General features: G+C 46.3%; 1 protein-coding gene across 7 annotated transcripts in view; it reads left to right on the top strand.

Annotated features, from left to right (window-relative positions):
- The window catches only part of LOC135906207 (putative phospholipase B-like 2), a 311,959-nt gene that overhangs the window by 271,858 nt on the left and 24,861 nt on the right, over positions 1-15,240 (top strand). For 5 of the 7 annotated variants that reach the window (XM_070528951.1, XM_070528952.1, XM_065437466.1 and 2 more), the window contains one exon: positions 5,793-5,945. The exons of the other annotated variants lie outside the window; for them this stretch is intronic. In XM_070528951.1, coding sequence (XP_070385052.1) covers positions 5,793-5,945 — 153 coding nt within the window. The remainder of the gene's footprint in view (positions 1-5,792; positions 5,946-15,240) is intronic. 7 annotated transcript variants of the gene reach the window in all.

The following is a 15,240-nucleotide window of genomic DNA, read 5'->3' as shown; positions in this document are numbered from 1 at the left end:
TGGAGTTGGAAGCGCAACAGCTGGCGCCCAACCATCGCCCCAAGGACAGCGAGCACTCACGCTCGAGGAGTCGCACCAGATCCAGGCATCGTTCACTATCCAGGGAGAGAGGGCTCTCCAAGTCAAGGGAAGCGCAGGTGCGCTTCGTGCAAAGAGACTCAATACCTGGCGAGAAGAAGACGCCAGGAGCCTCTTGGGCTGGCAAAGTAAATGGTATCGCGAGAGTGGCTGGGGGCGTCTCGGCTGCTGTGGGTGATGACAATGATGCCAGAATAGAGCAATTAATTAAAGAAGTAACTTCTTTAAGAAAAGCTAATGAAGAATTGACCAGGCAGGTAGCAGAGCTTCGTAAAAACGAGCAGTCGAGCACTGCTAGAGTAGAGATAGATAGACCTGTAAACAAAACCATCAATCCAGGGGAATCCAGCTCTCCTGCCCCTAAAAGAGGGTGGTGAGTTCCGAGGATAAGTCAGTCTTCTCAGCCCTCAGTGAAATAAAAGATGCAATTAAAGCGATAAAAGAGACAGTGGAAACGACCGACTTTAAAGTGGAGAAATTGTGGAAATGAAGGCTAACGGCGGAGAAAAGACTTAGGAAAGTTGAGACGCGAGAGGATGACGACGATAAGTATCTGCCATCGGAGGCAGATAGTATGAAGTCCATTCCTGGATCGTCGGGAGCCATCACAAAGAGGAAAGTAGCGGGTAATAGAAAGGCAGCCTCACCTAATAACAATGGACAGTAATCATGGATTTAACGTGTGGCAATGGAATTGTCGTAGGTTCCAACACAAAAAAGCAGCACTGCGACGGGTGATCAGGTCATCTGAGGCCAGGCCAAAAGTAGTTATGCTGCAGGAAACCTTAGCGAATGAAATAATGCTTACTCGGTACAGTGTTATATGTAGAGACAAAAAAACGGGGAGGGGGTTGGCGACCCTCATTGACAAAAAGTTGCCATACATTGAGCATGATATTCGTCTTAGAGATTCCAGGTTTGAATTTATTCTAGTTGAGATAATACTTAAAAGGAACAGAGGTAAGATGCAAAGCATTTTCTGTTTGAATATTTACAGCAGTCCTAACGACATGAGACAGAGGTTTATAGCACTCTTCAACAAGGTGCTTTCGGTTGCCAAAAAATTACCGACGATTACGTTACTTCCTAATGCGAAATTTGAGCGCAGCAAATAAGCTGTTTCACCTTTTCGATAGATTGAGGCAAAGAAATCGAGCAACACATGTATGCGCTATCACAGAATTTTTTTTTTTCAGAAAGAACTGGCAGATAATTTCGCAGTGGCGAACGGCAGCGGCAATTTCGGCTCGGGCGGTGCACATATACAGATCCGCCGCCACCGATCTGGCTCTCTGATTGCCACCGCACAGGGGTTGCATTGGAGGAGGAGCGAGACTCGCAGGAAGAGGGGGGAGGGGGGCGGCGTGTACACCCAGCGGCAAACGATGGGGGCAGAAGCGCGCGCAGCAAGCGTACAACACGATAAAGGGAGGCGGGAAGAGATAGCAGCGACTGACTGATGCCGCTGACGCCGATAGTGAGTCAACCCCAGCTGCGGAGTTGGTTTCAGGGACAACGCCGCCGATGCGGAAAAGGGGGGGGGGCGACGGTGTTCTATGCAGTCACGTTATCTTCACTCTCTATGCAAGAACAGGGGGGGGGGGGCGACGGTGTTCTATGCAGTCACGTTATCTTGACTCTCTAGCGGCGTCAGCGGCATCCAGCGGTATCAGTCGGTCGCTGCTAGCGCTGGGGGGATGAAAGGGGGGCGGAGCTGGTTACGAGGCCGACGACGACGCGAAACCCAGGAACGGACGCCAAAGAGCTGCGCTCTAAAACTCCTGGCTCATTGTTGGAGGGGACTTCAATGTTCCCTTTCACACATGGGGACAGACTTAAAAAAGACGGGGAATGCGGGAGATGGAAATTCAAGGCGATGAGCAAAACGTGAACAAGGTGAATGCAGGAGCCCTCCTGCATTCATCGGCTCCTGCATTCACCTTATTCACGTTTTGCTTATGGGGATACACTTGGAACACAAGGAAGGGATAGGAGCTATGGAGTCTTGCCATGGATCTGGGGTTATGCTTGATTACTGATCCGGCGTATCCCATCCGTTGTGGCAGGTCCACAAGCAGGGACTCCACACCAGATCTTACTTTTATAAACAACTCAAGAAGAGCCAATAGGGAAAATTCAAACATGGATCTCGGGAGCGATCATTATATCACACACATAAGCATACGCATACCGAGACAGGAAACTAGAATCTTCAAATTCACTGATTGGGATCAGTTCAGGAAAATCAGGCCGAACAGAAGGAAAGTGGGGTCTCTAGATGCCGAGCAGGATCCCCTTCAGACGTGGGTCGTCCAGCTCAGAGAGGACGTCAACAAGGCCACTGAAGAAATCAGGACAGAGGAAAATATTGAGGCTATAGACAGCAGGCTGGCGCATCTGACTGAGGCCAAACAGTCTATATTACAGAGATGGAAGACGCAGAGACTTAACAGAAGGCTAAGAAAAAATAGCGCAATGAAACAGAGAAATTGATGGTCATTCGAAGACCCTCGTGAAGCAACAGTGGGATGAGATCTGTAATTCGGCAGATAGTATACTCAACATGGAGGTAGCTGGAACCTCCTAAAGCACTTGCTCAACGAGAATAAAACAAGGACAAGCAAGAGAACAGCTATAGCTAAGTTGGTTCATCAGGAAAGCCCAGATAAAACAGAGGGATATCATGGATAGTCTCGCAGCCAAATATCTCCCACTTAAACAACCAAACAAAGAATACGAGAGCCCCGAATATACGGGAGGCATATGTGAAGAACTTGACCGGGACTTCACTGAGAGTGAAGTGAGGGCGGCTGTTCACAGTCTTAATAGTAGATCGGCGGCTGGACCTGACGGAATAACTAACAAGATATTAAGAAATCTAGACGATAATTCCATTTCATATCTAACTGAACATTTCAATGAATGTTGTAGAAAAGGGGTATACTCAGAGGAATGGAGGGTGGCCAATACTATACTCGTACCAAAGCAAGAAAAACAAATCACTCCGGACAACCTCCGTCCTATTCCCTTAACGTCATTTCTAGGCAAACCAATGGAACATGTCATCCTAAATCGACTCACTAAATACGTTGAGCAGAACGACATCCTCCCATACAACTTGATCGGCTTTCGTCTCGGGCTGTCAACTCAGGATGCTATGCTCCTGATCAAACACCAACTTATACAGGCCAGCCCAGCGCATACGAAAGCTCTTTTGGGATTGGATGGGGAAAAAGCTTTTGATTGTATAAAGCATAAGGCTATACTTGGCGTCCTCTCGGAGATGCAGTTAGGTAAGAGACTTTTTAACATGATTAAGGACTTTCTTAGAAATCGAACTGCACAACTCATGCTGGGTGAGCTTAAATCAGAAGCTAAGAATTTGGGAAAAAGGGGCACTCCACAAGGGGCTGTGCTCTCACCCATGTTATTTAATTTAGCAATGTCCAAGGTTGCAAGATATCTGGAGAAAATTGAGGGTATACATTATGTGGTATATGCCGATGACATAACCGTATGGAGTGCCAAGGGTAATGTACGACAGACAGAAACCAGATTGCAGGAAAGTTTAAATGTTGTAGAGAACACACTGAAAGACATGGGGTTGAAATGCTCGGCAGCCAAATCAGAACTCTGGGTCATTAAACATCGCAGAAAAGGTCTCAAACCAAGAGGTTACATTTCGGAAGATGAGCCAAGAGTGTGCTTATACACTCATGAAGGATCCGCAGTCAGGCTAGTTGAAACAATCAAGGTTCTTGGGTATAACATAGACGGAAACAATGCTAACTATAAAACAATACAACATATTTCGAATAAAGCAGATGAAGTCATTAGGTTACTAAGCAGAATTACCAATAGACAGAGAGGCTTAGGAGAAGACAGCGCTTTGAGGCTAATACACGCCTTTGTTCTCTGTCACTTCACTTATGTGGCTGGATTATTGAAATGGAAGTAGGCAGAACTTAACAAACTTATTGTGATGCTCAGGAAGCTCGTTAAACCAGCCCTAGGGATACCCAGTAACGCTGCAACGGACAAACTCTTGAGTCTAGGGGTGCACAACACAAAGGTAGAAATCGCAGAGGCCCAACAGCTAGCGCAACACGAGATTGACAAGATCACGAGCTGGCAGGAACATATTACAGGCAATAGGTGCACAATTGAATACATCAAGGACCCAATAGAGGCTAAAGTAGAATTAAGGACTGACATTAGGAACAAGATCAGAACCAACCCTCTCCCCAGAAACATGCATCCAGAATATATTGTCGAAAGGAGAAAGGCAAGAGCTAAAGCAATCTTGCAGGAAATAGAACAGCAGAACCAATTGGCAGCATTAGTTGATGCAGCCTGGGTGAAAGGTAAAGAAGCATATACGGCCATTGTCTCAAATTATCAAGGGAAGGTGTAAGATGCTATCACTATTTTTACCAAGGACCCCATGGTGGCAGAACAAGTGGCGATTGCTGTAGCCATCAGAGGTAATAACTGGGCCTGCATATACAATGATTCGAAATCCGCTATAAGGTGTTTTGATAAAGGCTACGTAGCTGGTGTTGCAGCTAAACTTTTTGAAAACATTGGGATTATGAGAACTAATATCCGATGGTTTCCTGCGAATATGAGGAAAGTGGACGAGACTCGGATAAACCTCAATAAGGTTGCTCATGACTTGGCACGAGGACTTGCTAACCGTGACAGTCGCGACCAAGCCGTTCACCATCAAGCCAGGGAATATAGAGATCATTTAATACCATACAATGACATACCAAACACTACTATTTAGGACGCAGGCAATTCCCTTTGCCACATTCAAAACTGAACAGGGCTCAGGCAGTATCACTGCGCCTATTGCAAACAGGTACACATCCCACACCGTACACCATTAATAAAATATATCCAGAGAGGGAGATTAAGATGGACTGCGACGATTGTAATGGTATCATTGGAATCAGACTTATGCTGGCGGGGTGTCCTGCGACTCTCCCCAACCTCGTTGAAGAATGGACACAGTGGGAGAAAAGGATTCAAAGCCCATTGTTTCAGGACCAACAACGGGCCGTCCAGAGGGCCCATGATATAGGTGAAAGGCTTGGCCTGACAGTGCCAACGTGGGAGCGCCCCGCCTTGGCTTGAGAAGCCGAGCTTGCGGACCTCATCACAATAAATGTTTTCACGCACACACACACCAAGAGGAAGATTGGACGAAGGCCATCACAGAACCCAGCCAAGATCTGCAGCTCGTGGCTGTCCAGAGGGCCCGTGAACGAGCGGAGAGGCCTGCCCTCTCTGTTCCGACATGGGAATAGCCAACGGCTGTGTACGGACCTACCTAGCAAGCCCCCGGCCAGCTACTCAGGACCCCAATAAAGTTGTTTACTACTACCACTACTCCTACCCTCTATGTTATATATTTGCATTTACCATTTATTTATTTCACATTTTCTAACCCCGCTCTCGCCCCTCAGCGCATAACTTATGTTATGCGCTGAGGGTCGCATAACATAAGCTGAACATTCAACATTTAGTTTTATTTCTAAGAACTGTGTAAAGCTCAATTGTTATCACCCTGTATACTGTATAACTGCCTACCAATAGTACTCAATGTGAGCGATCCGCTTGACTGCTAATATTTGTGCGATTGTGTGCGAGTTCAAACCCATTGTTTAGCGCCCTATAATATGCAGTGCACGCAACTTGAATATGCGCAGATTCTTCCCTACCATCTTTAACGCAAGCGGTATGGCAAGGCTGGCCGCTGAGTACGGCGACTGGTTTACCTACGACAGGTGCCCACGTGCGCTGATGTTCAAGAGAGGCTTCAAAGACCCGAGGGACACAGAACGAGTTTTGGACTTTCTCAGGTGCCCAATTGTGTCCTTGCTTGCTTGCTTCGTCACTGTCGCCCCCTTGCCATTACGAGGGGGCGTGTCGCTGTTGCGGCCATAACCTGCTGCAAATAATCAGATTCCATTCAGCAGCTGCCCAGTAACATACGAATAGAAAAAAAAGAGACATTCGAAGAAGAAAAGCCAGCGAAAAATACAGTGCACACAAAAGACGACGAGACTAGGCTAGATCCATGCACGTCCTGTCGTCGTCTACTTTCTGCACATTGTTTTTCGCTGGTTATCTTTCCCAAAGTTTGCCGCAGAAAAATAATTGACGTCTTGGTTTTTTTTCTGCCTAATTAAATAAATCTCTATTTCTTTCAAAAAAAAAGGAGAAAGCGGAATCACAAGACTCTTTTCCTGCAAGTTCGATGACGCATATCCCGAACCTGGTGCCCTCCTGAAGATATTTTCCAAGTGTATATGCCTTGCGAACTCACCGACTGCAGTTCTTAAACTGCATGTGAGGTCAGGAAATTAACTGAAACATTATTAATGCTATATTGCTAATTAGTTGATATCGCACTCGGATTTCTCGTGCAAGTCCGCCTCTTCGGGCAACCAAAGGAGTCAAAGTATGCTAGCAGTCACAGACGATTCTTTAAGGATATGGTCTAAAGAAGAAAAAACACATCTAGGTTGTTTAAGGTGCTACAAACATGGAGAACCACGGCATATCTTAATTTACTAGTGTCTTCTTTCTTCCTCGCCGTGTTCCCTGCGCCGTCAGTGGGAGTTCTCCAGTGAACCCTGGAGCCCTGCAGTCATGAGGCAGCACACGTTATTAACGAAGGAAATTTGCATTGTCTCAACGAACGATTCTTTGAGGGCCGACTGTAACCAGAGCATAGCAACACTCCGCTATTGAATCCTGCATTGGCAGAAGCAGAAAGACGCATATTCCGTTCTCGCCTTGCCTCCATTCTCGTTTCAAAACAATTCCAGCAATATTGGTTAGTCTCCTAGAAATTGATTTTTTTTGTTCTTTTTCAGGATAAAATGAAGATACACCATGTTTCGCACTGTTCGTAACATGCATTTGTAGCAGGGTGATTGTATAGGCCGTGTACATCCAGATAAAGATTTCAACATACTCTCATATAGTTTAATGGCTTAACTAGAAATAAAAGGTTAAGTAAATCTACCTAGAGAACGTGATATAAAAAGATCAGTTTTCTACAAACTCAGTGCGTATCTTTCGAAGTACAAATGCGTAGAACAAAAGGATCGCGCACTGTACCTTGTCTGGGTCTATATCACTGCTTTCGCTTCGGAATTCCTTGCTCGCTCGGCTGAGATGGGCACGAACGAAAACAAGAGAAAGTTAATTTAATTGGAAGAAGGCAGAGAGGTCGGACTGAGCTAAGGTGCTCTAGGCTGCAACACTGCACAGGGGGAGGGAGAATGGGGACATAAAGGTGTGATGAGGGATGATGATGACATAGAAAGAGGGATGCCCAACGGTGAAAGCAAGTTCAACACTCTGATGATAACATTACCAATGTCATCCATGAAGCCGCTATCAGATTCCGTATCAAGTCTGTAGTCACCAATTCAACTGCAATACAATACAATAAACAAATACAATACAAATACAATAAAGGCGCTAGGACGAAGCTGGTGTGGGGGCCTTCCCTGCGTGAACAGCATAAGCGGCAAACAAAAGCTTTATAGTATATAAAGGGCTGCATAAGGGGCTCCAGCACGGCGAGCACTTTTAGCGGCCGGATTCTCGAGACCGCCGAGAATCACACGCAATGACTCTACCAGGTGCTTCAGCATTTTTTGTACACTTTCCTTCTCATTGTATTTGTCTCCTTGCTTGCCCGTAGAGTCACCGGTTTCATTGGCCCTATAATTCTTGGCTTCGTGGCGCAGAGGACCACTAGGGCCCGCTGGCATGGCCGTGCGCCTAGAGGGCAGCGAAGGCCATTCCATGTCTGTAAACAAGTTTTCTGCACAAATTATTGTCCAAAATTTGCATTGTTATTATTTCGGGATGAAAATGTTGACCGATTTTTTGAGTCCCCTCCCCCACAAGAAAAAGAAAAAGCGATCTGCCGAAATGAACAAGTTGATCACACATATCGCAAACGCTGCAGGAGCAAGAAGGAACAGACGTAGAGACAGAGAGGCTAGCCGGTTCTCAGACCGACTGGCTACCCTGTGCTGAGCAAGGGGCTAAGGGGAACGAAAGATAATACAAAGGAAATGAAACAAAAAAAGGGAAGAGCAAAGAAAAAGAAAGGCACCGCAGCAAACGAGAATACGGCATTGCTTAAAGTCTGCCTCTAAGACCAGTTCTCCTCAAGAAGCACAACGCTTTCAAAGCCTTCTTTGGTGAGGGCGATCACAGACCCAGGGATCGTGTCCCAGGGATCGTGTCCCAGGACCCTTTCCTCTAACAAAGGGCGCTTGCCAAGACTATCTAACACTCTTTAAAGTTCTTTCCTAGGCCACGGAAGCGGGGACACTCGCAAAGAAGGTGGTCGATTGTTTCCTCGCACATACAGTTATCGCATGCAAACGCTGCAGGGTGTGCATTTGTAGCAGGGCGCACAAGCAGACCCAGTAAATATCCAATGAATATCACCTTTCAATAAATATCATAGCAAAGATGGGGGCCCGCATTGCTGTACGAATTTCGTCCGTGTTTCCAGGCGCAGTGTGTTTCCCCAAAATAAAACAAAAAAACTAATGCAAATACTACGTACTGCAGTAAGCATGTAAATGAAATTTTCTTTCCTGAATAATGACGATTCATAGTAAGGCTGGCAGCATACGACAATGGGAGGTGATGCACGGCCTCTTGCAAAGTATCCTTCGTGACGCTGCAGTGTAGGGGTGTGCGAAGGGGGAATTCTAGAGCGAAATCGAATACGAATCGAACAGCGATAACACAGAATCAAATACGAATCCAGCAATATTTCAATACTTTTCGAAAACTAAGACAACCAATTTCTATAGATCCCTGTTTTTTCGAAGCGTGTTATTTGAAACAAATATTCACAAACTCGAAGAAAGGAATGTTACTATTAATCTTAGCCGACAAAAGATGCTACAATTACGTAAACTGAGGTAAGCGCGTAAGACAGCAGTGACTAGAGTGTTCGAGATATTTTGTAACTGTAAGTTGAAATACAGCAGTGACTACAGAACTCAAGGTGGCATTTGGTCACTAGGTTTTACGTAAAACTTGCACATAAAAATTAAACAAAATGTGACATAAACATTAAACAATGTTGAAACTGGCAGTAAAAATACAGCTAAATATAAAATGAAACGCACAATACAGTTATGACAACACGGGCCTTATCATCAAAAGAAGGTAAACATCAGTGTTGAATACTCTATCTGAAAGAACAATTTACACAAACACAATATTCCCGTCTGTTATTCAAGTAAACGTGTACATAAATCAAAGCCCTTTTCTTAAAGAAAGATGGTGGAACGTGAAGCTTTCCGCCCATGCAAACTGAATCAAAGTGAAAGTCCAAAGCCAACGACCACGCAATCAACCCAATAAAGGATGAGCGGTCCGATGCTATGCATATGTGATTTGATAGCTTGTTGAAGATTGTATTTTTGCAACGTTGAAGCTGAATGAAGACACATTTCTTTCAGTTGCATAGCTTTCATTTTAGATCATGCAGCCGTTGATTGCACGCACACACTCGCACTTTCATGGACGGCTCTGCATTTGCACAGTACTGCCGTGTGATCGCTGTGGTAGACGGTCAGGGGCTCTGCCATCGTAACGCGACACAGCCTGCTTGCAAGCGTGATATCAATGCAGGAACAGTGTTGCGTCGTGGTTCTCTGAAGCATCTGCAGTTTCAACGAGTAGAGGTCTAGCAAGAAACTCTCGATTCATTTGCCGTGCTCTCAACCCGCCGCGGTTGCTCAGTGGCTATGGTGTTAGGCTGCTGAGCATGAGGTCGCGGGATCGAATCCCGGCCGCGGCGGCCGCATTTCGATGGGGGCGAAATGCGAAAACACCCGTGTACTTAGGTTTAGGTGCATGTTAAAGAACCCCAGGTGGTCGAAATTTCCGGAGTCCTCCACTACGGCGTGCCTCCTAATCAGAAAGTGGTTTTGGCACGTAATAGCCCATAATTTAATTTGCCGTGCTCTTTCGCCACATCGATGTTAAAGCCACCGCACACGAGGATCAACGTACTATGTGGCTCTAACGTCTTCATTATTTCTGCCACCAACGTTTCCGCGCTACGACGAGGCGTGTTTTGTCTGATGTACACGCTGACGATCCCAAGCCCAGTAGATATCGCGGCTGCAGAAGCTTTTCCCACTTGGCATCTGCATGCCGTTGCCGATACACGGGATTGGCCTTACGGACACGATCGCGCTCGCGCTTACGTTCGCGTACCGCAGCCCCTTATGCCGTGCGCTGCACCCGTGGCCTACCCATGGTCACGGCCGGGAATGCATTGCGTGACGCGCATAAAGCAGTGCAGATGTAGGCAGTTCGTCTCGGTAGCGCGGCGTTCAACCATCTTTGTTTATGAAAGGGGCTTTCATTATTTTTACAAGATCATTTTTTTTTATCAGAACCCGTGTTCATGCGCACTTTCCTGTCTCCGATAAAGGGTGATAGAGGTGGTGTCATGCCTTGCAGACCTAACTGGCGCTTCGCTTACAGTGAACTTTGTGCGCATGCGCTGCTCTTGCTCAGCTGGTCGCTTCGCGCCGTTATCAGGCACTGACCGGCCGGCCAGTCGACGCTGGCGCGGTACTGCGAATGTAACAGGTGTTGTTCTAAGCAGAAGTGTAAGTTGGCTTTTCTGCAGTCCTTTTTCGGCAGACAAAGAAAGCTCCGCTTTAAGATTGCACTTCCGGAGCTTACGCAGCCGTATTACTAACCTTCAGTTGTTAAAAGATGAATGTAGGAACTGACTGATGCGATGCAGGAAGAGAAACATAAACAACATTACAGGAAACAACACGCAAGTGCCTATTTTCAACTAACATAGAAAACAAACAAATAGAAATGTACTAACTGCATAATGCTAACTATTGTCACGTGGTAGGGACGGTCAAGCACACAGTAGCAAAACTGTGACTGGTGAAACATTTTATTGGGAAAACCTGTGCCCAGAATTACAGGATGCACTCAAAGCGCAATGACAGCGGCGAACACAGTCGGCGATCGTCAAAAATCTGATCTGCCGGTCAAGCGCATGGTCTGTTATAATGAGTCATCGAATCTTCCAGAGTCATCGCTTCTGCCCTCATGTCGTGCAGAAAGTACCATACAAATCGCGTCACGCATACAATCAGATTACAGAAGCTTAGGTGACAACAGATACCGCATACAGCGATCGGTCACGTGCCACTAAGTTCCAATCATGCAGGCGCGTCTTTCACTGAGTGATAACCAAGTTCTTAGCGGGTAAAATGCAGTATCCGAGAAAAGAAAAAGTACACGCGTCACTAATATCTTGTGAGAGCAATAGCAATGGCTAGTTGTGAATTTATCAGAAACAGCATCAGTAAATTCCAAAACTGTTCCATGCTAAGCTTACTCGGTACCAACTCTTGCGGTTAAATGTTAAAACATCACAAAGCATGCCACTCGGATGCTTAGAGGGGTTTAGGACAATAACGTGAGTTCCCGTGCAAGAACATTAGTTCTTAACACCTCTTCAAGTCAGTGACTCCCTCCTGCTAGTAACTGTTTTAGAGCAGGCTGAGAAAAGCCTTTCGCTTGCCACCTGGGTTGCAGGAATGCCAAGCGAGTGCTTCGCTACAGTCACTAGCCTTTCGTACGTCGCTTTCCCTACTGTTTGCCATCACTAAAACAGGCGGTACTCACGAGGCAGCAGTGGCGCGGGAAACCAATCTGACAAGTCCTACATTCCATCTTACGGAAAAAGTGCACGAAAAAGACATAGATGTGAAAGATTGAAATAACAAACACGGACACTACACGTAGCTAACAGTTTATTTCGAGAGAAACAGAATAAGCGGACAACTACTCTGAAAGGAGGACAACCACCCTCGCTCCGGGGCGTGCGCCTTTTCCCGAATTTTCCGGCGAGGGGTGGGGGGGGGGGCTCTGCTCACCCGCCGATGCCGAAACATACTCCCCCCTCACCTAAATTGTCATTACCAGAATTTCGTCACCTACATCATTGAGGTTTTCTTTGCCTTGCCTCGACCTTCCAACTTCAAATTATACTGTGGCTTACTTCACCGTTGTTGGCGCGGACGAGCATGGATTTTAATTCATGCTTTCGCTTTATTTCACTGCTGTCAATTTGAGCACAAGGGCATTAGCAGTAACAGCGGCGGCTGCCTCATGCGTTTTTTCTCAATTCTACATTGTTATAAATTTCCATTGTTGTAAATTTCCACTGAGAACACCCCTGTACATACACAATGTATTTAAGTATATACTCAGGACAATGTTTGATATTTTTGAAAGAAAAGGACCAAGTCAATTAACAATTATTTCTAAAGGTATGGATGGCCAGGTCTACAGAATGAATGTGTATCTTCATCTCGCTTCAAACTGCTTTGCATGCTTTTTTGACTCTGAAAAAAGCCTATAGGCGTCCGTGACCCCTTCGGGAGAATCTTATCAACGGTGTGGGAAATGCACGTGAATAATATACAAGGTCTATCCAAGTGGGTCGCGACGCTTCAGGCGAAAAGTGGTTCACCACAAATTGTCACTGGCATCAGCAAGGGTGGTTATGGGAGCAGCGATTGGAGCGCGACTATAACCTGTGCACACGATGTATGGAGGGAACAAACATTGTGTAAGAAGAAAGCGTTTTAATTATAGCGGGACACAGATTCATTCGACGAAAATCAAATTCCTAGTCAATTTTATATATTCGTGACGAGTTAAGAAAACACAAGTTTATTTAATTGTATTACTATTAACAAATGTATTTCTTTTCAGCGCCCATCGTAACAGGGGGCGTTGACGCCGCTATCACTCGCAATGCAATGCGCCTCTTGAAATGTGCAGAAAGGCGCGCTCGTAAAGTTCACCTCTTGAAATACGCCCCCCTCACGCATTGTGCCTTTTTGCTTGTCGAAGTTTGTCTGAATTTAGTGACGCGGCTAGCTCCATCGCTCCTTAACCTGTTCAGTCAAAAGTAGTGAGTTATGATAGTCACATAATTGTGTAGTTGTTTTCGTGCGACTGCGCTGGGCGACGGGCTTGGCATTCGACGCTAGGATCAGCACTCTACACCTAAAGCTTTCGTCGGCCTCCAAAGAAAGTAGGTTCTATGCAGGGGTGAAATTTGGACAACCGTACGGGCGGCCTTTTCCTGCATAGCTTTCCGCGCAGGAAGCTCGAAACGCCACACAGAACTCTAAGTGTCGTTTACACAGCCTCAACCCATCACTAAAACTTACATTACCAGCGAACCTTCCACGACGTGACGCAACACTGCTGTGTCAGCTGTGAGTAGGAGTAGCATTCACCAACTCCTACAGCTACCGCATTGGAATGGCGGATTCACCAATGTGCGCTAAGTGCAAGTGTGAAGAGACCATCAGTCACCTTCTGTGCCACTGTTCTCGCTTCGATAATCAACGTGAGACTCTCCAGTGTGCCTTAAATAGACTGGATGACAGGCCATTCACGGAAGCGAAGATCTTGGGAGCCTGGCCTCACAGTTCATTGGCCCAGAAAGCAGTTAGAGCGCTTTTTCGCTACCTGAAGGCAACGGACTTGAGTGCCCGACTATAGACATCCTACACTTATGTTCTCTCTCTTCCTATTTCACTCCCCATTCCCCTCCCCACGCGTAGGGTAGCAAACTGGACTCAGTCTGGTTAACCTCCCTGCCTTTCCGTCTTGCCTTCTCTCTCTCTCTCTCTCTCTCTCGAAACGCCCATCAAGTCGAATGTCGGGGCACTTAAATATATAGCTATAAAATCAGGCCAACAAAACCAATTTCGCGCCTTCGAAAACAAAATGACGTCACTTTTGTTTTTAGCGGATAAGACGCCACATTATTTTTCTTCCGCCGGAAGTGTTCCGTCCATATACAGATAGCGCTAAGCCCCATGAACAGACAATGAACCACCATGTTTTGAACGTATTGTCACGTGGTGGAGACGTTGAAAAACACAGTAGTAATACTGGGAAGGACAAAAGTAACTTTTATTTGGCGAATCTGTGCCCACAAAAACAGCCTACACTTATAGCACAAAGATAGCGGCGAACACGGTCGGTGACCGTCGAAAATCTGATTAGTGGGTCAAGCGGGTCAAGCGCGTCGGCATTTATACATCAGTCGTCGAATGTTCCAGAGTAATCGCTGGGACCTGGCACGCTTCTAAAGTTCTACAGCATTCGCGTCGCGCACACGTGCGATCAGATTACAGAAGGTTCGGTCACAGACAGCGGATGGAAGCAGCGATAACATTCCAGAAACTTCCGATACATGCAGGCGCGCCATGCGCTGTGCGATAACACTTGTTAGGCGGTGAAACGTGTCGACCGATAAAGACAAATAAGGACACGTGTCATGCTCCCCTTTTAAAAAAGCATCGAACCAATGCTGCAAACAAACAAAAGTAATAAACAAAATACTCGTAGCAAAGAAACAACGAACTAAGGAAGTTCGTCAGCGTGCGTAAAAGGGCTTAACGGGAAGCTGAAGAGTCTCTGTCGAATTCAATAAGACGCTCATATACCTTATAAACCATGTAGGTAAAATTTGGGGTTTTTTTTTTCAATTAGGAGCGACGTAATCATCGGCTGAAATTGCGCTGTAGCTCCACCCCCCTTTGAGTGAGCGAGCGGAGCGGAGACCGGAAACCGCGGTGTTGTGACGTCAACTCTGCATCGTTCCTTCGCAGCGTCCGCGACCGTGCCTGACCGCGCTTGTTTCTGCGTGCGTGCCATCGTAATCTGCTTCGATCGACCCTGCATTCCTTTGTTGGTGCTTGTGCGTGTATGTAGAGTGGTAGTCAACGTGCGTGGTAGTCAACGTGAGTGGTAATCAACGTGAGTGGTAGTCAACATGAGTGGTAGTCAACAGATGAAGGTCACTACATGTACTGCATGAACCGGGAAGCTTTTCACGCGTTTAAACCGTCTTTGTAGATTGCCGACAGCTTTGGACAGCGCACAAATGCCGACGATCGCATGCCCGCTTACGTTCCACGAGGAGGCATGCAGCAACACAACACTACACTTGTTTGACCGGAAACTAGCTCACTAGATCGACGAAAGATCGGCGAGATCACTAGATCGCTTTGCAAGAAACATACTCACCAA

This window comes from Dermacentor albipictus, unplaced genomic scaffold (assembly GCF_038994185.2).
Source record: "Dermacentor albipictus isolate Rhodes 1998 colony unplaced genomic scaffold, USDA_Dalb.pri_finalv2 scaffold_16, whole genome shotgun sequence".
In the NCBI taxonomy this organism is placed as follows: domain Eukaryota; kingdom Metazoa; phylum Arthropoda; class Arachnida; order Ixodida; family Ixodidae; genus Dermacentor; species Dermacentor albipictus.
This window is presented reverse-complemented; position numbering and strand designations above follow the sequence as displayed.